The sequence below is a fragment of the Myotis nattereri genome (genome assembly GCF_964212035.1).
Source record: "Myotis nattereri genome assembly, chromosome: 1".
Taxonomy (NCBI): domain Eukaryota; kingdom Metazoa; phylum Chordata; class Mammalia; order Chiroptera; family Vespertilionidae; genus Myotis; species Myotis nattereri.
Window position 1 is genome coordinate 218,318,169 of NC_138075.1, and position 23,253 is coordinate 218,341,421.

The window sequence follows — 23,253 nt, forward strand, 5'->3', positions numbered from 1 at the left end:
AGCAATTTACAGGTAAGCAAGTGGGTACTCAGAAGTCCATGCCATTTGACCCAAATCACACACAGTAAGTGGCTAAGTTGCAGTTTTGATAAATGTGTTCCTAAATCCAAAGACTGCCTCTTTTTCTAAGTGCCACACTGAAGTCAATGAATGGAATTTAGCATGATATAGTTATTGGCTCAGTTAAAAACAAAAATTCTTGCCTGGCTGGTGTGCTCAGTGGTTGAGCATCGACCTAAATTTGATTTCAGGTTAGGCACATTCCTGGGATTGCAGCTCAGTCCCCATTAGGGGGCATGTGTGCTAGAGGCAGCCAATCAATGATTCTCTCTCATCACTGATGTTTCTATCTCTGTCACCCTCTCTCTTCCTCTATGAAATCAATAAAAATATATTTTTAAAATTATTCTGAATAACTAGAGCTTTACATTTAAATTACTTGGCCTCATGCAGTAGTGAGCTCCACTGTCTGTATTGTTCAAGGACAAATAACAATTTATGTCTATTATGTTTTTCAATGGGATTTCTGTAATAGTGGGAAGAAAAGGTGACTAAATTACTTTGACTAGCAATGAGCTTAGAATCCCCGTTCCATTAAAATTGTGTGTAGATAAGTGCTTCAGATATTGTAAAGTTATATTTAAATATTAGTATTTTTGTTATTTGAGCCAAAGTGGGCACATCAACAAACCCCATTCTACAACAGGTTGAATTTTCTAATAGTTAAGTATAATAGTCAGATAACCCTACCCTGCCCTGCCCACCCTCATCTGCCTATTCTTTCTCCAATTTTTTCTAGATTAAAATATATCATTGGAGTAATTTCCTTAAATGACTAACAGAATGGGGCATTTTCAGGAGAGGGCCACTATTGAAATGAACACATATACCAGCGATGAGGATTATAGTAGCCCAAAGGTCTTCTCTCAGTCTTTCAAATGAACATAGTCACTTGCACGGGACTGTTTAACGGACTAGCTAGTGGTCCTTTTGGGAGGTAGAGACACATAGAGAAATTATCCTTAATTGGGAGTGACGGGGAAATGTGGCAGGAAGACTATTGCTTTATTAATTAAAATTTCTCTCTCCATCTCTTCCATACCCTTTGCCTTTATTGAAGCAGGCAACAGTCTCAAACCAAGAAAGATTTGTGACAAGACACCTGTCTTTTATAGTCAAAAAGTTAAGCTCATTAAGAATAGTAGAGCTTGCCCTGGCCAGTGTGACTCAGTTGGTTGGGTGTTGTCCCATGCAACAAAAGGTTGCCAGTTCAGTTCCCAGAACACATACCCAGGCTGAGGACTTGATCCCCAGTAGGGGCCACGCAGGAGGCAGCCAATCAATGTTCCACTCTCATATTGATGTTTCTCTCTCTCTCTCTCTCTCTCTCTCTCTCTCTCTCTCTCTCTCTCTCTCCTCCCCTTTCCTCTCTTTCTAAAAATTAATAAAAATATTTTAAAAACAACAATAGTAGGATAATAAGGGATACCCAACAACTAGAAGAGATTTTCTTAGAAAAGAGCTGGGAGAGAGTTGGTAGGAAACACAGTTGCATGCTGAGGATACCTGTCTGCTGCTTACTTATAATACTAGATGATGGGACGAAAATTTGGTGAATGACCACATAGTGTCCCAGGGGAGCTAGATGCTAAGGACCAGGGCTCACAATCTTACTAAAAATTCCTTAAATGCACAGTGGACCATGGAGGCTGGGACCATGTACTTTTCAGCAGAACCAGTTCATTGTTACTTTGTAATGACTCCCAGACCTTGGCACAATCTCAGGTAAGCAGTGAAGGGAAGTCCCATGAATGTGTAGTTCAATTTTCAATAGGCTCAACGATGAAAATTTAATTGGTTTAAAATAAAAAGATATGAAAAAAACATGTTCCTTTGAACTAGAATGGAGGTGGAGATGGAGACTCATATCCAGTGCAGAATCTAAAGCCTTAAGAAACAGACAGGGGAATTGCATGGAGGGTCAAAGTGGAATAATACAGTCTGGTCAGAAAATCCAAGGAGAGCCAAAAGTTCCTAGAACAATAGCATGGCATGCATGACAAGCCCTCCATAATAAATACTCCTGGGTTCAAAAGGGAGTTGAGTGCAGCCATAAAGGTTGCAAGCCCCCGAAAGAAGAGGATATTCTGCATCTACTACACCAACTTCACGTATTTCTGGGAGAGCAACCTTACCTGTGAGATTCTAATTCTTACATGTTTTCATGGCAAACCTTACTTTCACCATCTCCCAAAAGGCCAAGTAGAGCCTAATCTAGTGTGACACTTCCATGTCCAAACTACTTTTACTGCTCAGAGTGAGCTGAGTCTGAACATCAAAATGAAATTTCAAACACATTACTTTTTTCCCTAAGCCCTCAAATTTTTGCTAGAAAATCCATGACACTGTAAAAGATATTCTGCCTTATAGAAGAAATACTCTAGTTTCCTCTGTGGGAAGAAGAACTTCACTGCCAAGGTAAACTCTGATAATTAACCTCCTCTATGAAGAAGTGACATCCCAGGTTTTTTCTTTGTACTTGTGGAACCTGGCTGCATTTTGTTTTCTTCCCCTACTCCCATTTTGGTAGACAGTCTTCTAAGGAGGCTGCGATCAATTGCCCTCCTCTCTATATATGCAGCTGATCTTCTAAGAAAGGGGTGGGGATACATTTCAATCATTCTCTTTGAATCTGGGCTGGCATTGTAATTAATGGAATGTGCAGATGTGACGTGCTCATTTCAGACCTTACTTTGAAGAGCCCTGGCAGCTCCCGCCTCAGTGCTCTCCAGGGAAGCCAACCTCCATGCTATTGAGGAGCTAGCTAGACTATTAAATAATGAGGCACAAAGTAGAGAGGGAGAAAGAGGTGGAGGAGGGAAATAGAAGAGGCAGTGAGAGAAAGAGAGACTACTTGGGGTGGTAGACATGTGCATGGATTAATCTTGGATCTTCCAGCCCTGCCTAGGTCCAGCTGAATGTAGCCAAATGAGTGACCTACGTGATGCCATTTGAATGGAAGAACTTTTCAGGCGAGCCTTCCTGAATTCTTGGCAGAAAAACAATAAATTCTTTATACACACACACACACACACACACACACACATATTTGTATTGGTTTCAGAGAAGAAGGGAGAAGGAGAGAGAAATAAAAACATCAATCCTGAGAGAGAATCATAATTCTGCATGTCCCATGCTGGAGATCAAGCCTGCAACCCAGGTATGTACCCTGACTGGGAATAAAACCATGGCCTCCTGGTTCATAGTTTGATGCTCAACCACTGAGCCATGCTGGCTGGGCAAATTATAATTATTTTAAGCCATTACGTTTAGTGGTTATTTGTTTTGTAGCAATTGAGAACTGAAAGACAAGTCTAGACATCATAATGTATTATTTCAATCACTAGAGGCCTGGTTCATGCATGGTTGGGGTCCCTCTGGGGGGTCTGCAGGGATCTGACTGAAACCAACAGTCCAACGCTGCCTGCAGCTCGTACCTGCTGCTTCTGCTCATCCTGGCCCCATTGTGCCTGTCACGGGCTTGCGCCCCATCAGTCAAGATCGGGAGAGGCTTATGCTGCCGCAGCAGCGCTCCCCAGCCATTAGCCCTGTATCTGGTGCCCTCCCAAGGGGAGTGGCCTGTGGGATAGGGCTGAAACCAGCTCTCTGACATCCCCTGAGAGGTCCCGGATTGCGAGAGGGTGCAGGCCAGGCTGAGGGACCCCACCAGTGCACGATGGGGCCAGGGAAGAACTGCAGGAGGGCTCCAGGGCATATCCAGCTCAAATCTGTCAGTCTTGATCCGGCCAGACCCCAGCAGCAAGCTAACCTACTGGTTGGAGCATCTGCCCCCTAGTGGTTAGTGCACATCATAGCGAGCAGTTGAGCAAACTTAGCATATCATTAGCATATTATGCTTTGATTGGTCGTTTGGTTGTTCTACCGTTCGGTCTATTTGCATATTATCCTTTTATTATATAGCATTCTTTTGCTGCCACTTCAACTCCCATGAAAGAACTCAGTTCAGTATAAATTAAAACATTTATCTCCTACACAATATCTGCCAGACTTTCTGGAAAAGGGCCATTGCAAGTATATACTCCCTGTCCTCAGCTGGACTTCAGGTTCCCTCAACAGATCCTTATATACCTGCATCACTCATATTTCTCAGACATCACTATGCTTCCCCAGCCCTCCTAGCCATTTTCTCACCTTCCTCAAACACAGAAGGACTTCACTTTCCGCTTCAAATAATAAATAGAAATGAGAATTCCCTCAACCTCATAAAATTGCCTGTGGAAAGGAGACTCCCTAGATCACTGGCCTCATGTTTTCTGAATTTACTGATTGGCTAGTATGGCAGGAGGGACTGGGCATGCCCATCTCAACCCCTTTCTCTCTTCAAGATCCATCTGTCTGCAGAAAGGTTCACATTTTGTGTGGGGAGTTTTGGAGGCATCCAGATGGCCAGTCCCTACATGGCTGTCTAATGCAGAGATAGAGTATTACCAAATCCTTGTGCCAATACCTCATACCTCATTCTCCAATCCGTGCATCATTTATAAAGCTTTCATGTTGAGTTTCACCTCTCTGCCTCAGTGTTATTTTTCATTTGGTTCTGAACTCAGGGAACAAGGCAGGAGAAAGTTACGTATTGATTCCGTAAAACTCTAATTTTCCTACGTACTTAATTGTAAACACCACCATCCTTTCCTCTACACTTCAGAGAACATGCCTTCTTTTTTGGGGGTGGGGACTTATTCCTCTACCTATTATCTGTATCCTAACTCCTACTATTCCTGCCACAGAATGGGCCCCTTTGTGCAAGGTCAGGAACAGCTATCCTCTAACCTATGTCCAAATTAAATCACTGCTTTATTCCTATGCTTCCTTTCACAGATTGTTTCTTGAAGACCATCTATAATTATCATCTCTGAATATCTCTTAGACTTCTCAATACACTATAGTTTAGCTTCCACCCCCATAGCTCCCCTGAATTTTTTTTAGTAAGTTGGGCAAACACTTGGGCTCAACATTCCTTGTCTCCCATGGCCTCTCCATGTGTCTAATCATGTAGCCATTCCCTCCTTTCCTGGCTTTCATCTTATCTTCCTAAATCATTGATTATTCATTCAATATCCCATTTACAGGGAATATTAAACAGTAACTGTCCCCAGAGCACCAACCTCTCTTATCACTTTGCAGATTCTGTGGGGACCAGGACACTAATCATAGTGATTTAACTGTCATTAACAAACCCTGTTCAAATCTCCATTGTTATCCTCCCAGACTTCTAAAGTTCCACCAGTTAATTCATTTATTTTTATTAGCTCATTACTTCTCTTGGAAGTTCTCTAGCACCACAAACTCAACATTTCTTTAAAAAATATTTCCTCAAATCTGCTTATATCTTCCTTTTCTATTTACAGCTAATAGCATCACAATCCAACAGGTCACTCAGACTAAAAATTTCAGAATTATCTTAGACTGATCCTTGTTCATTTCATATCATATGCCATCAGTCACTCAACTATGCTAGGGTCTCCTTTCAAATGTTTCTCAGATGTCACCCTTCAGCTCTCTGATTCCATTGCCTATACATAGCTTCTTAGCCTCAGTACCTTTCTCCTAGCTACTGAATGCTATAATATATACTATATTTAAAAATTCAAATGTGATCATTCTTCCTCTACTTAAAGCTCTTCAATGATTTCCTATTGTCTTTGAGATGAATTTAACCTCTTTCCACCCATACAACCTCAATGCTGACTGTACCCTGTAGGTTTCCTGTAATATACCCGCGCAAATTGTTTGCAGTCTCCTTTGTAATACATATAGACAATATATGGCTTGTTTTCTCACACATCATATGCTATCCTTTCTATTGTGAATGGTCTCCATTTTCTTGATAATCTAATCTGCTTGTTGAACTTACAAACAATTACCAACTCCCGCATTAGTGTTACCATTTACTGAACATCTCTTCAGGTTTGTCTCCATGTGCATGCTAACAAAAAAGGACATTTTTGATTTTTGTTTTTAAAATAACTACAGATCTCTATCATCACATTTATCAATTGCACTGCATTTTATCACCTTGTCTCTCTCCTTGAAAATAGGCTACCTTCACTTACTCAGCAAACACTTATGCTTTTCTCGGGCACTAGTCTAGGCTCAGGGAATAAATCTTTGCAGAAACAAAGATCCCATTTTAATTGAGCTTATATTCTAGTGGGAGAAGAATGACAATAAACAATAATCATAATAAATAAGTAAATTAGGTACTATGCTAAAAAAAATAGGGTAAAGAAAATCAAGAATGCCAGGGTTGAGGGAGGGGCAGAAGAGTTGATTTTTATTTTAAACAGGGTGGTCAGTAGTTATTGATAAGGTGAGACTTAAGCAAAGATTTGAAGGTGAGCAAGTCAGTCATTCTGATATTAAGGGAAGAACCAATAATGTATTTTTTAAAAAATCTCTAAGTGGGGCTCTAGCTGGTTTGGCTCAGTGGATAGAGCCTTGGCCTGTGGACTGAAAGGTCCCTGGTTTGAATCCAGTCAAGGGCACATGCCTGGGTTGCAGGTTCGATCTCCCACAGTAGGGGGCGTGCAGGAGGCAGCCGATCAATGATTCTCTCTCATCATTGATGTCTCTATCTCTCTATCCCTCTTCCTTCCTCTCAGTAACCAATAAAAATATACTTTTTAAAAATCTCCAAGTGGGAGTGGGCTGCCATGTGTGGAAGTGAGAAGGAAGAGACGAGCTTGGCAACTGAACAAAGGGTTTGATCATGTAGGACCTTACAACTTCAGTGCAGGCTTTAGCACAGACTTGGATGAAATGGTGAGCGAGGCAGGGTTTTCTATGGAGGAATGGTATGAACTGACCTGTGTCCTAAAATGGCTGCAGTGCTGAGCACAGAACAAAGGGGGAAAAAAAAAAAGAATCAGGGAAACCAGTTAGAAGACAATTGCAACAATCCAGGTAGGAGGATTAAAAGGAAAGATAGAGAAAAAAGGAAGGAAGAGAGGAAGAGAAATTGGGGGGAGGAGGCATAAAGGAGGAAGCAGAAAAGGGTGTAAAGAGTAGAAATAATAAAATGAGGGGGGTGTAAAAAAATCCTCCTGTGCAGGCTCTGAACCATTTGTTAGTCCATCAGCATGATACTCTATCAGCTTCTAGCTCTGCAGTGTGGTGCTTACTCTTCTGTTTCCGGGGTTAGCAGTTTCTGTCCTGGCTTTGTATTGATTCATCTGAGGGTATTTTCTGCTAGCTGAGCTACCTGCCTGTAAGACTGTCTGCTATTTGAAAAACAAAATCAGCCCCTGGGACAAGAGCCTAAGATAAATTAGAATAAGTCTAATGGAAATAAGGCAACTGGCCTAAATATAGTACTACATCCTATCACTCTTCAATTTTCTGTCTTGTTTTCTTGTAAATCTGTGTTCGGGGGGAATTCTATCTATATCTGATTCAAGAAAATATTTGTGTTCTCTTAGCTTAGTTGGTAGGATGCTAAGAAATGGAGTGATTCAGCAGTGACTAGGGTGTAGAGGGAGAAGGGCTAGAAAACAGGACAGTGAAAATCTTGTTTGGGAAACCATTAGGCTTCCTGCCTTGAGACTTTATATGAGTTAAAATCATATTTTTAAATTATTGGAAATAACTAGCTTGAAAATTGTAAGTTGTACTACATGAATAACATAACTCTTTTGCACATGCACCTTCTTACAACACGTCACCTTGATTTTTAGCTATGAAACAGTCACTCTCAATGCTTCGCTTGTATCCCCTTTGCCTTCCTAGCAGGCATTTCATGACAATGTTGTTTTGCTCAAACCTTGCTAGGATATTTAATAATCACCTTTCCTCTGGTGGAAGTTGTTATATTGATCAGTTTGAGATAATATTTACTTTTTGGCCTGCATCTACTTGTTCAGTGCATTCTTAATGCACTCACAGCAATTATCAGAGCTAATTCTTGAAAGTTGAGCAATCCCAGTCCTGGGCTCCTCTCTATAGGTTTTCTTTCACTTTTACAAATAATGATTTATGCAAAGTCACCATACAGCTATTGCTTCAATGCAAGGTTTATTATCTCCGAGATGAACAGACAAGTCATTAAGCGCTCATGGAAGGATTAGTGTAGAGAAAGATCACCACATTGTGATTTTCTGGTTACATGGCTCAATACAATGATGGTTTAGAGAAGTAAAAGCCAATTTTAGCACTGCCATTATGGAGCTGTGTATATCATCAATAGGCAGTTATAAAAGCTGTGACTGATAGAAATTTCCTCACTATAAAACTTCCTTCCATCACATATTCACTAAGTGAGTCACATAGAAGAACTTCTAAAGAGTGTGAATAATTTCCTGGCTTTTATTTTCTGATATATTTCTTATACATGAGCCAAGGCTATAAAACAATAAGATAGATTCCACAATAACCTTGTGCAATTAGCCTCATTACTTTATAGCGACATTTTATGTGTGTGTTTTTCAGTGTACCAAGTGTGTGTTTGCGGGTCTGTGATTGTATCTGTTGTCCTGGGCATAGTTCACACCTTTTTGACTGTACTACTCATGTGCCTTAAAGTAGGTGGAGCACATATAAGTGTTGATCAATGAATGAATAAATGAGTGAATTCACTAAAATCTACGTATATGTCCAACTGGTCTCCTTGCTTCTCCCCTCTCCCCCACTTTAATTTATTGTAAATAGTAATGCAATTTAATCATTTCCTTACCAAGAAACATTAAAAATACCTCAATTTCCTCAGAACAAAGCCCTATCATATGAGTATGATATTAAAGATCTTCTTTGGTCTGGTGGCAACCTCCCTCTCCAACCTAGTTTCCACAAGCCCTTCACCTCCGTCAAACTGGCCCAGAGGCTCCTATCAGGCCATTCTCTCTTTACTCACACTAGTACTCACCTCTCTTCATCTCAATTTTGTCGACCTTGATAAAATTTTACTGGCATATAATAAAAATAACAAAAAATATCAACCAAAAATAGTAGGAACAACAGTAGTAGAACTGATGCAAACATACTATACAGTCGATATAGTTTAGTAATGAACCCATGTTTGGGGCCAGATACCTGGGTTTCAGTCATAGCTCTCACAATTCCAAAAATGAGACATTTAATCTCACTGAACTGCAGTATCCACCGTAGCTTTAAAATGTGAGTAATAATGCACCACTTCATACATAAGGTTGCTGTGAAAATGAAATGAGTTGACACATGTAAGTAGTGTTTAGAATGAAGTAAATTCTCAATAAAGTTAGCTCTGACTACAGAGTATTTACCGTGCACAGGCAATAACTAAGTATTTTGAGTATCTTATTTAATTTTCTCAACACCCTCCAATGTAGAGCTTATTATTTTCTCACCAATTTACTGGCGAGGAAACTAAGACTAAGCGTTAATTCTCAGAGGAACTGAATCAAGTTATTTAACCCAAACTTATACAGTATGAGTGGTTGGGTTGTAATTCAAATCCAGGCAGCCAGGCTCCAGATCTTGGCTCTTAACCACTGTGATTTCATTCCTTCCCAAGAGCCATTAAAAACCTTGCCTCTTCTTTCACACTTTCCTTGACTACTAGATGCTTCAATGTTCTATAACATGTGTTAAGACACGTGTATGATAGTAACATTATTTGAGTATTTATTAGGTACTTAGCACTAACAAAACAACCTTAACTCATTTAATTTTATATTTATAATTTGATATTTCCAATCTCTTCTGTAGTTATTAAAATCATTTGCATGGTAGTGGAGTGGCAGAACTTGACTCCTATGTTCCTTTGCATATCTAGTGCAAACACACATACACGAAAATATTCCTTAAACATAATAAGTGCTTGTCAGAAGTATTGGCATTGCTTGTTTTGGGTGATAATGACATTAATAATAGGTAAGTACATTATGAGCATCTATAATAATTTTAGTTTAAACATATGCTATGTAAAGCAGAGCGACAAATCTCCAGAATTTTAGAAGAATAAAATGAAAACCATTTTGTTAAGTGGATCTGCTACCAGAATAAGAACAGAGACCCATAGGTTCAGCTCCTGCTTTATCACAGTGCTTTGTGTGATCTTATAGGTGTTGCTTACTGCTGTTTCTTACTTGAATTATCTGCAAAAAAATGTGCTAGAAAAATATTGGGCTGGACTGACCCACATTGGTGGCAAGGTCCAAATAAGATGATGTTCATTAAGAAGTTCCCCAAATGTATACAATAAACCCCTGATATTGATGAGGGTTATATATCAAGTGAGAGTTTCTTAATCTCAAACTGTGAACCTCACTATTGCATACATTTTCTTCACAAAACACATTCAATTATAACTATACATTTTAAGTTGCTTCCTTAAAACCTTAATTAAAATTACTGTGTGTGCAACAAAAAAGAAAAAAACAAAAGCTATGATTCATGGGTAGTCCAGCAGGTTCATTTATTAGCTATTTCTTACCACTGAATGTGAGTTCTAAGGATCAGCATCATATCAGCAACCTGAAAAAAAATCAAATCTTGGGCCTTCAGACCTACAGAGTCAATATCTGAATTTGTGTAAGATCCTTTGTTGTTATGGGCACAGTTAAAGTAAATCACTGTCATAAGTACCTCAGTCTCTCTGCACATTTACCTTCCATGACAGCTGACTTGAATTCACACCTGAAAAAAAAAAAGAGCTATTTCTACATTTCAGGCAAGTTCAACATCACGCACCACACACCAAGCCACAAATCTTATACCCTGTGAATCCCAAAGGTTGCAGGTAATGGGCTATATACTTAAAATATGCCTTCATCGCCAATAACTATTCAAAGTTGTTCAAGTATCCTATAAACCACGTGGGACTGCTTGATAATGGGGGTCATGCTTAGATTCAAAGATTTAAAAATTCACTATTCTGGGAATAACTCATCTACCAACAACTAGAAGCATATGAAGGAGGAGAAGCTATTAGCTCATAAATGCATGATGTGTCAGTGGCTAATATTCTCTGAAAAAAACAACAACAAACAAACAAAAAATAAAAATATGTTTTCCAAATGAAGTAGGTCATGACATGTCATGGTTGGTTACTGATCTACCATGTCCACAGGGGCTTAGGCTGTGCACATGATGACTTGACTTCCAGGAGGCATTGTTCATACTATGTAATTTGAGTGAGTTAATGAAACATATATTGAGTTCACTAAATAATTCACAAACTTTTGAGACACAATTATCATTAACAATTCTCTAATTCTCATATAATAATTGAACACAAAGTTTCATTACCATTTTACTAAAGCAGAAATTGTATTACTTCAATATTGTCCACTCAGAAAAAGTGTGGGGACCAAAAAGTATTTTAAACCATTGCGTTTTATCTTCCATTCTGAAAATTTCATTCTTTTTCAAAGGAATGTTTACATGGGGTCCCAATGGGTGTTGAAAGCTGGTGAAGTCCACAGAAGCAGTGAAATGGAGGAGAGAAGCAACTATTCAGATAATATGGGATAATTTGCTTCCACCTGAATTGTAATTGAGACAATATGGGGAAAGATGGTTTCATGAGGACATAGATTTTGTCTGTGTTATCTACTATTATGTTCTCAGTTTCCTGAAAGCAAATATTTTATTTTTTCCTGCTATTCTTCAAACTCCCAAAAGCAAGCACATGGTAGATGCTCAAAAGTATTATCTGAAAAAATGAATCCCAAAATTTCTAAAATCCCTAATTTTTATGGAAAAACCTAATATCTGAAGACATATTATAGTGCCCCACAAGATTGTCATAAGCCAAAAATCCAGACAAGTAATTGATTTTTTGATGTGTTCACCATTGTAAACTTTTTATTTCATGGATTTCCTGATTATTAGACTAAATCAATTTCAACTGTCATGAGTTTATTATCATGGGAAACAACATGAAATAATTGAAAGAATGCAGTTTGAAGTTAGTGGAACCTTGATAAGAGTGCTAACTCTGACATTAACTACAAAACCTTGGGCAAGTTATTTACCCTCTAACTTTCTAATCTTTAAAAAAATGATAATAGTGTCTTCTTTATGAGAATATAGAACTTCAATGGGATACCAAAACATAAAGCACTTAGCCTGGTTCTCAAATATACCCATTACTGTTTTCCCTAATGTTAAAATTATTTGTTTTAACCAGAATGAATTTTTCTGTAGGTCAATGAACATATGACCATAGTATTAAAATATAGTACAAATTAAAAAGGGTTAACAGTGGAGAAAAGACAGTGAGAATTACCAAGGAGAAAGGATCTTACTGAAAGCAGTAAAATTTACCCTTCCATTTAAGCATCAATTCATCCGACTTTACCAGGAACTGAAAAGGTCATTGGATCTCAAAAATCCTCATCATCCTGAAAGACATTGCTTTGGTACCTTCTCTGAGCCCACCTTGAATCATTTCTGCTTCCTTTTCTGCTGAACTTTGCAGCATTTTGACACAGATGCATATTTGGGGAACAAATCAATCTTAGGAGAAGATTTTTATGATACTAAACTTTTCTACAAAATCAGTGCTATTTGCAGTTGAAATAGAGATCATAGTTACAACTGTGGCTTAACCTTTCTGGTGCACTCAATAATATCATAATCTGTGTGCAACTGAAGACTTATAACAATCAGACTGTTAGCAAAATGTGAGCTCATTCACTCATTGATTCCTTTATTCATTCATCCAGCAAACATTTATTAAACATTTACTATGTTCTTATCTCTTGCTGAATGTCAGGCTGAAGGGATTATTAAGACTTCCTTCTCTCTTCTAAAAGCTGGTTAGACAACTAACCCATTATAATACACAGTTACATTTCTTTTAATACTAAGGTGAGCACAGGTGTCTTTGAAAACACAAAGGGAAGTCTCCTAAACAGAATGAATCAAATGGGAATATTGGTTTTGAGTAGGCCATTCCTAACTTACATTTAAGGAGAACAATCTTAACAACTCAAATCAGCAATGAGGAAGAATGACTTGAGAAGGTTTGTTAGAGAACATCACAATGCTGGACAGTGACTTGGGAAGGTAACCAAAGGGCAAGAAGAAGGGGGTTCCACCAGTGAAGTTCAATAGGCCAGAGTCCGTTATCTTCTATCCCCATCTCTTGTCACCAAGCTTTTATGAATCCCTTACGGAAGGAAATTTAAAGTATTTAACCACTAATCCCACTTAATTTATAGCTGGATAAACTAAGTGACTGGTTAAGGCCACATGGTCATCCTATAGCAGAAAATAAAAAGATTAGAAGTCCTGAAGGTCTCTGAGATTTTTGCTAAGTATCTTACTCCTGGGCATATGCAATCCATGGCCCCACCATTCTGGCTCACACTGAATGGTTTGAAGAGAAGGGTGACTTCTCATCACTTTAGGATTCACAATAAATATGACCTTCCTCCCATTGCCCCGCATTCCCTGCATCACCAATCTGAATAGATGAGTAATTCCCACATTTTGTTCACATCCTGTAATTATTCCAAGACCAGGGAATTATAGTGGACTTGTTTATATCGCCCACCACCACTTTGAGAGGAGTACACATTTCCTCTTAATTTGAATGTGTACATCTACATGTGGTTCTTGCTTCCCTGGCTCTCTGCATTCAGCTCTGGATATATAGAATACTTAAAAATTCTAGAATAATCCCTTCTCCCAAATTTTACACAATTTGGTTTGAACTCCCTCTACTCATGAATCCCATAAAAATCCCTATGACTTCTGATCTAGTTTACAACATCAACTGAGAAAAAGAGAACTTGACCAAGCAGAAAAGAAGTCTAAAAAGAACAGCAATTCCTGAGGGAGCATTAAACTTCATCTTTAAGAGAGCATTGCTTTGTGCAAGGAAGCACTATAAAAAAGAGTGAACCTTATCGTCGCTTTCACTGGAGTTGAGTCTTGGAGTAAAAAACAGATTGAGAAACCTTCTGGGGTGAGATAAGAGGATGACTAATGAACTAGAAGCTGTCTGGGGTGTGTGATCCTTAATTGTACATTTCATTGCTTTTATTATTTGCTGTTACGACTTTATAGCTGGCTAACCGTATCTTCCAAGAGCCAATACTTGGCAGTGAAAATTAGTTTAAGAAAATAAAAAGAACCTCTCTACTTCTTTAGAAACTTTTTTCCCCTTTAATAGATTGTCTCCTCTCTCCCCCGAAGTGGCAATTCTTTTGAAAACAAGCACACTAAATTTATTTCAGAAATGAATAGGGAACTTTTTAATAGCTCACACTGATTTTCCCTTCACCTTCTTATGATTTTTCTTCCTTATATTTCAATATCATGAGTCTTAAGATTAATACCTAATTGTTACAAGTGAAATAATTGCAAGTAATGGAAATTTCTTTCACTTTCCTAGTGTTGAGGACATTCAAGTGTTCCCTATGTTATGAAGGGCTGTTGGCTTTCAACAGTGCAGAATATGGAGATTCTTCATTCTGCTCAGGAAGGGCTCAGTTAGAGGAGGCCTATTTAAAGCACAAAAGCTCATGAGACCAAATAGACTTATACAGACTTAAGTACTAAAGAAATCAAAAAGGAAGGACACAAACATTTATTTAGTACACAAAGATATGCACAAGATATTTTTATAAATCTATCTCATATTTATGCCAATTTATCTTCATGGAAATACCTTTGTTTACAAAAGAGGGACTAGAACTAGAGAGTCTAGTTTACTTCCTTAAAACCGCACAGACAATGAGTAACAGAACCAGGATAAAATTTCAGGTCTGGTGATTGCAGAAAATTAGAGTGAAAATGTGACTGGCAGAGGCTGGGGTTAGAGATAATGGGAAGGTATTAATTGAAGGGTACAAAGTTTCCATTGTGCAAATAAGTCCCTGAGATCTACTCTATGGCCTATAATACAGCAGTTAACAATACTGTATTATATGCTGTATTGTATTACAAAAAATAGAAATCTTACATTGTGTTCTTATCACAAAATACTAGTAACAATAATAAATAAGAGGGTGGAATAAACATTTGTAGGTGATAAACAGATCTATGACCTAGATCATGATGATGATTTTATGATTACATAGTTATCTCCAAACTCAAGGTATATACATTATATATGTACACTTTTTTGTACATTAATCATGCCTCAACAAAGCATTTTTTTAAAAATATAAAACAATGCTGCTCTCTTACTAAATATTTTTTGTTTGTTTTAGGAAAGTACTTTTTATTTGAAAAGGTTATTTACATGAATTTTAAAAACCCTTAATGTTTAAGTTGATTAACACTGGATAATAAGCAAGACTTATCAAATAAATTTGCTATCAATGATCTCCCATAAATCTTAAAATAGTACTAATGAGTCAGTAGAAGTAATTCCTACTCACCCTTCCTTGCTTGATGGAAAATTCTATGGAGTGTGAGGAGGCAAGAACAACCCCCAGACTGAGGACCAAGCAAAGCCCGTGCTGCTGCATCCCCGTATCCTACCCAGAAGCCCCGCCACCATAGCCATCAGGCCTAAGAGAAAGGCTAAAGGGGATGCTAAAGGAGATAAGGCCAAGGTAAAGGACGAACCACAGAGAAGATCCACCAGGTTATCAGCTAAACCTGCTCCTCCAAAGCCAGAGCCCAAGACTAAAAAGGATTCTGGGAAGAAGGGAGAGAAAGTACCGAAAGGGAAAAAGGGGAAAGTTGATGCTGGCAAGGATGAGAATAACCCTGCAGAAAATGGAGATACCAAAACAGACCAGGCACAGAAAGCTGAATGTGCTGGAGATGCCAAGTGAAGGGTGTGCATTTTTTATAGCTGTGTATATCTGGTGACTGTACAGTTTGAAATACTATTTTTATCAAGTTTTATAAGAATGCAGAATTGTGTTTCACTTTTTTTTTAAGCTATGTTTTTAGCACACAGAACACGTCATTGTTATTTTTGGGGGAACGGACATATAGTACTAATAGAATGTCTCCAAAGCTGGACTGACATTGGGGGAAAAACACCTTTCCTTTCTAGTTTTGAGAAACTTCCTCTTGGATTCTGGAAGGAAGGATCTCTTGATGTTGACACACATTAGCCATCTTGGCACAAATACCTTGTCGTGTGGGAGAACTAAAATTCATTTTTATGTCCTTTTCTCCCTCTCCACTTTAAGCATAGACTTTGACTCTCTTAAGCCCAGAGACGTATGGGGACCTAACCCCCCCCCCAAAAAAAAATGATTTACAGTGTGTTGGACAATCTGGACTTACCAGTGTCACCATTGAGATGGCATCCCTCAAAAGAGCTGCAGTTCCTTAATAGATTGTGGATCTACAGATTGATATTCTCTGCCATTTTCATTTCATTTCTTGAAAGTCAGGCTCGGTTTGTGAAAAGTTGTTAAACAACATGCTTAATGTGAAATATCAACCCTCACTCTGAACTTTCCCTGTTCAGAGCATCAGCTGAAGACTTCACTGTGTTTTATAGTATTTTATAGTGGCTTTCTGATTTTGGGGGAAAAAAAGGAGACATATGTACTACTCTTTGTAATATTTTAAGCAATAAAACAAAATTTAAAAAAATAAAAAAGAATCCAGGTTTGTTGGATTCTAATGCTTCTTGATGGTTATTATAGGTATTTTGCATGGAGTATTAGAGCTAGAATGAATTTTATTTTTTTATGTTTTTATTGATTTTTAGAAAGAAGGATAGAGAGATAAAAACATCCATGAGAGGAACATCATCGATCAGCATGCACCCCTATTGTGTATGGGTCACACAACCCGGGTATGTGCCCTGACCTGAAATTGAACTGGTCAAATCTTGGTTCCTGGGCTGATGCTCTACCATTGAGCTACACTGGATGGGCTACAATGAATTTTATACATTCCTTTTTTTTTTTATCCCCTCAGTAATAGAAACAGTGAGGCCCAGAAGGCCTTCAAACATGTTAGTTTGTGTCAGATGCAGAGGAGACACATTCTGATAAAGTCTGTTTTAAAGCATAGTTGACCCTTTGCTTCACTTATCTGGTATTTCAATTGAAGTTCTTTGAAGATCTGAGTCACCTCAGAAAGTGATCCAATGCTGTGTTGGCAAACACCAGCTGTGTCCACATGTGGAGAGTGAGTTGAAGTAAGACTTGAAATAGAATCAAGCAGAACTGCTCAGGTGACCCTTTTCACTAGGAAACAGCAGTGTGATGCACCCCAGCAAACCCTAGTACTACTTTCATTTTGAGGAGATAGTATATCATTATACTATTTTAAAAAATACTTTGAAAATATGATTAAAATAGCCTTTCTGAGATTCTATTTGAAGAGTGTGCTAAACTTGCTGAGAACTTCTGAATGAGTAATAACAATAAAATGGTTCCTTACATATTTAAATAATGTACTATGTTCTCTGGCACTGCTGTTTCATTTAATCCTCATAACTACCCAGTAGATGAGGAAAACTGGGACCCCGAGAAGTTACATGACTCTCCCTGCAAAGCCCAATCTTTTGAGTCTAATCCTAGGACTCTGCCCACTCATCTTCCTATCAACCAGAAAAATTACAAATGGACACCTAGACCCCTCACACACCTTCTGATGGGTCAGTTCCAGGTAGGACCATGTTATCATGCCACTCCTTCATAAGTGCTGACAAGGAGAACAAGAGGGTTGGCAGCAGGAAAATCCTGTTCTTCTCCTTTGAGGATCAGGCACTCAGGGAGAGAAATTTCACCTTCAGGAATCAGAACTATAAATGGCATCATCACCCACAAAGGAAAGGAGAAATAGTCAAAGACTCCCAGACTCTTGTCTGAAAGAGTGAGGCTGAGAGATGTTATCTCACTATTTCCCCTCTCACCTGAGTCAATGCTCATGTAGCATCTTCCATTTGGAAAACACTCACCTTCAACATCTTCTCTTGGCCCAAAAATAACTATTGTTTCTTCATATTGCAGCTCCATAACCGCTTCTACAAAAAAGCTTTACCTGGTCCTTCAGGTTAAATCAAACCTCACTTCTATAGGCTCTCCTGGCACCATTCACCTGCCCCTCTTAATGTTTGCCATGATTTTAATTTTATATTTCTATTGGTATGGTGTATTGGTTAATGTCAGCCTCCTCTACTGGGTTGTAGTACCTGTAGACACTAGGTTTGGTCAATCATTGTTTTCCCAGTGCCACCATAATATCTGGTTTCTGGGAGGTATCTAAAAATATTTGTTAAGTGAATGGATGAATAAAATGAATAAACAAGCCAAGAAAGTATAGAAGAAGAAAAGGATATGTATCCTAAGATCAGATGCAGAGATAATTGGAGAATTTTCAATTCTCTAATATGCTGAAACTTACTTGAATGGATGCAATGAGCTATTTTATTTTAATTGTTATTATTATTATTTTGATATTATATTTGGTGTTTTTTGAGGGGGAGAGAAGAGATTTAAGGAAGAGTTTGAGACAAGTAGAAAAATAAATAGAGAAATTATTTGATGTAATACTTCTTGTTTTCTGCCATAATAAATCAATACTTGGGTTATCAATACAATGAAGCATTCTTCAAGACTAATTTTTACCATTTATCAAGAACAAAAAATCCAAAAAGAGTATGTTTCCAATTTTTCCTTTAATTCTTAAAACAATGTCAGAATTTTCAAAATTTAATTCACTTTCATTAGCATGCCATATATTCAGTTTTTAAACATATTTCATCCTCGATGCTATTGTATTATAGTTCACAACAGAAATGCTTAATCCCCACACTTGCTTTTTAAAACTTCTGTTTTTGCTCAAACAAAACAGAACCCATTAATAATATAGTTCAAGTTTGGTACATTCTATCTACAATCCCCATTGTTTTCGTTGAGAAATAATAACAATTCCTGAACCTGAGAATTGAATACTCCATTCCACTTCTGTAAAGATTTTAATCAGCAAAACCCAGTGCATTCAAGTATACAATGATGTGATTAGAGTCTGCAAAACTATTGTATTGTTTGAGTAACCAAATAGCACTCATTTGACAATCTCTGTGTTTTAAGACCTAATGAAGTTATGACCAGGATATATGCAAATGAAGATGTGTCATAGGGGAAAAAAAACTGCATTGTTTATATAATCAGAAACCCTAATTTTTGCCTAGCCAGCATGGCTCAGTGGTAGAGCATCGACCTGTAAACCAGAAAGTCATGGTTCAGTTCCCGGGCAGGGCACATGCCAGGGTTGCTGCTAGATCCCCAGTAGGTAATGTGCAGGAGGCAGCTGATCAATGATTCTCTCTCATCATTAATGTTTCTATCTCTTGCTCCTTGTCCCTTCCTCTCTAAAATCATTAATAATATATTTTTTAAAAGAAATGGAGTATTTCTGTGGCTTGGGGTAGCTGATAAATACTGAAAAGGGGTGGGGGTGGTAGTCAGAGAAGGAAGTGCAGGTGGAGAAAATGGGCACCTGCAAAAAGCAGAGTCAACAGAGATACAGGGGGCATTTGCTGCTGAGATGGAGAGACAAAACAGCCAAAGTCACCCCACCTTATCTGCCAGCTGTGAAATCAGTCCAGGATTAGATGAAAAACATCATTAATTTGAATGTAATTAAATATCATTAATAAGATGCTCTGGAGTGTGTGCTGCTTAGAGATAATGGCAGCCCCTAGGCATGACCTATGGGGAGATTGTATCTCAGGATCACACCAGCTCTGGGCTCCCATGGGCACTAGGAAAGTAAAAGTCGTGCACTTAGTTAACTTTGTTTATTGACTTCACAGCTCTTTCAACAACACTACCAATAAAAGAGATCAGAGAAGATGGTGCATGGAAGCCATAAAATTTATCTTCTTTGAATCTACAGAAAAGATTGCATTTCTTAAAACCAATCCAGGCAACCAGTGCTCCTTAACAAAAAACACTTATGGATAAGTACAAGGAAAGAATGCCTTTATACATGGAAGAGCATCTTATAGGAGTTTCAGTTCTACACTAAGCATATAAAATCACCTATAATCAAACCAGTTCTGGATTTGTAAAATGCAAACACAGGCCTGTGAGAGGTGTTCATGGCTGTGAGGTTGTCCCTCTTTCTTCAAGAGTGTAAGACTCACTAATAACTCCCTTGGGCTGGGAGAGAAGCACAACACAGAAGCATGGACTGGGATAGTAAGAGAAGTCACCCTTCATGTTAAATTTTATTTTATTTTCCCCTAATTCTCTCTTTCCCTCCCTTCTTCCCTTCCTTCCTCTTTATCTCTCTCCATAAATGAATTCGGGAAAATGAAGTGTACATCTGATGCTATTACACTGTACTCTTCCTTCTGTCTGGAAGATCATTTCCCTCATCTCTGATCTCACACTTCACTCCCTTCACAGCCTACTCATATCCAACACATCATTTGAGACTCCACTCAAGTCAATTTCTCTGACTCTCCAAGTCTAATTTAGTTGGCTTGTTCTGGGTTCTCTTAGAATCCTGTGTGCCCTTCAACCCAATTACTTATCATGCCTAGAGTAATAATCATCTTACATCACTGCTGCTGCACTAGACTAAGAGTTCAGCAGGCTGTGTCATGTGCCGTCTCTTTGTATCGCTAACACTGAAAAAAAGTGCATGGCATCTGGGAGTTATTCAGTAAATAAGGAAGGAAGAAAAGGGATGAGAGAGGGAAGAAGAAGGGAAGGAAGAAAGTATGAGATATCTGTATGAATTGAGCAATTCTTCATCCAAAGGGACATCAGTTTCCACATCTGGAAAGTGATAAGGTGGCTATTCCCAATTTCTGAGAGTATTATTCTGTGATTTGTAGACTTTGAATAACCTAACTGAGACCTAGCATCAGGCCAAAAAGAAGCAATTAAAGGAAATACTTTAGATAAGAAATAGGCTTTAAAAATAATCCAATCAGCAGAATGTATCTCAAAATATGTACACAGCTCTGAGCCACTATCTTGAACAGTTGGGAAGTAGCGTGTTCAGCAGTGAAAAGCTCTCGAGGGACTTGGCCAATATGAACTCACAGATGTTCCTGTTGGAGTCAGCTGATGAGTTTCCTCCAAAACCATCTTTAATCAGAGTCCTCAGTTCACCTCCAGGGCACAGCCCACTCAGCCCCTGCACCTTGCCTTATAGAAAAGAGAAAGAGCTAGGAAGGAAGGAAGGAATAAAGGAAGGAAGGGAGGAAGAAAGGAAGGAAGGAAGGGAGGGAGGGAGAGAGGGAGGAAGGAAGGAAGGAAGAAGGAAAAGAAAGAAAGAGCAAAAGAGAAAGAAAGTTCTAACACAAAAACACAACTTGTATCTTAGTGTCCCAGGAGTTGATGTCCTCTCTCCTTCTAAAGAAAAGTTATTTGAAATAAGAGTGCAAAAATATATTTACTTATTTTACTAGAGGCCTGGTGCATGAAAATTCATACACTGGAGAGGGTGTTCCTCAGCCCAGCCTGCCCCCTCTCACAGTCCAGGAGCCCTCAGGGGCTGGAGGCGACCTGGCAATCAGGGGAAGGTGACACCCCATCACACCTCTGCTGCTGCCACTTCTGGTAGTGCAAGCCTCGGCCGGACCTGGTTACCTGAGCCTCAGGCCAGCCCTGGGTGGCTGGGGGACTGAGGGGACTGGGGACTTCAGAGGCAGGCATGCAGCAAGGCCAGGCCCACCTGGGGGCAGGCCTGGCCTTGCAGCATGTGCCTACCACCCCAGAGGAGCTGAGGGGATTGGGTACTGCCATCTTGTGGCTGTGGGCACCGCCATCTTTGAGGGTGGGCAGTCAATTAGCATATTCCCTCCTTATTGGCTGTGGGTGCCACCCATCTTTGAGGGGGGGCAGTCAATTAACATATTCCCTCATTATTGGCTATGGGCGCTGCCACCTTTGTGATGATATGAGGGTCAATTAGCATATTCCCTCTTTATTAGATAGGATGGTTTCTTTTCACTTACCTTTTCACTCTCCATGCCAGAAAAGCCCTACCATTGTCACCTGCCAGTGAGTGTAGAGATTGGAAAGGGCATGGATTTTCTTGTCAAGGGATTTTTTATTGTGAATAGGGAATTTGGAAGGATGTAGAGAAGAAATAAATAACTTGTTGATTGTTGAGTCTGCAGCAAAAGGTTTATATACAGTGTCTCATTAATTTTAAGTTTCACAAGATCTGTTCCAGATACCAATAGCATTTTACATAGAGGAGAAAATTAAAGCAAAGGGATTTCAAAATAACTTGCTGAGGGCCTGGCCAGCTTGGCTCAGTGGTTGAGCATTGACCTATGAAACAGGAGGTCACAGTTTAATTCCAGGTCTGGGCACATACCACTGTTGCAAACTCAATCCCCAATAGGAGGTGTGTAGGGGGCAGCTGATAAATGATTCTCCCTCATCATTGATTCTCTTTGTCTCTACCTCTCCCTTCCTCTCTGAAGTCAATAAAAATACATTTAAAAATTTAAAAATAAAAGGCAAAAGATCTTCATCTTTAAGAAAAATTAATAGTAACTTGCTGAGGTCACTCAACTAATAAGTAATGGAGCAGAATTTGAGCCTCAGCCTTGGGCAGCACAAAGCCACCAAAATTCCTCTTTAAATTAATTCCAACCACTCACTCAAAGCTTCCCTAGTTACTTCAGAACTCCCCCAAAGGAATGTCAAGGGATGTAAAGGACCAGAGCATTGCATTCAGGTCCCAGAGCAGCTAGTAGGGCTGGGAAAGCATGAGATCCTGGGTCCATTGCTTCCAGTCACCAGTGGCTTCATCTATCTGACCCAGAACTCCAAACAAATATAGGTAGACATGTGCCATGATGAGAAAAGTTTGCTCTAGCCTTGTCCTCTGTCATCCTACACACATGATTGAGTCACACAAAGTTATATAATACAATAAACTTAGCATATAAATATATGTTTATATCATGCCTGTATGGATTTTCTCATGATGTACCCCATACAGAGAATGTCTTTCCCTTTTTCTCCAGCTGGTTAATTGCTACCTACTTCAAAATCAGTTGAAATTTGATGTCAGGCAGAGAGAGCTGAACTTTTTTTTTTTTCTCTCAAGCCATTTGGTTTAACCTCATGAGGGTACTCTTCATGTTGCACTGTAATTTACAAGTTTACATGTCTGTCTCATCTGCTTACAACAGAAGATACCAGGAAAGATACGTTGAATGAATAAATAGCATGGAATGTGGAGGAAAACTGCATTTTAGTTATTTTAGCATTACCAGCAGCTGGCTGAGAGTTAAACAAACTGGCCTCTGGGCCACATCTGGCTTGTGAACTTTTTGTTTGTTTA

At 38.8% G+C, this 23,253-nt stretch overlaps 1 protein-coding gene across 1 annotated transcript; it reads left to right on the plus strand.

Annotated features, from left to right (window-relative positions):
- Positions 1–1,702: 1,702 nt before the first annotated feature.
- Positions 1,703–15,791, plus strand: LOC308512378 (non-histone chromosomal protein HMG-17-like; the record flags this gene model as incomplete). The annotated part of the gene is made up of 2 exons (XM_081082146.1): positions 1,703–1,785; positions 15,497–15,791. 2 exons carry the CDS (start codon positions 1,703–1,705, stop codon positions 15,789–15,791), a joined length of 378 nt encoding a protein of 125 aa, XP_080938272.1.
- Positions 15,792–23,253: the final 7,462 nt, after the last annotated feature.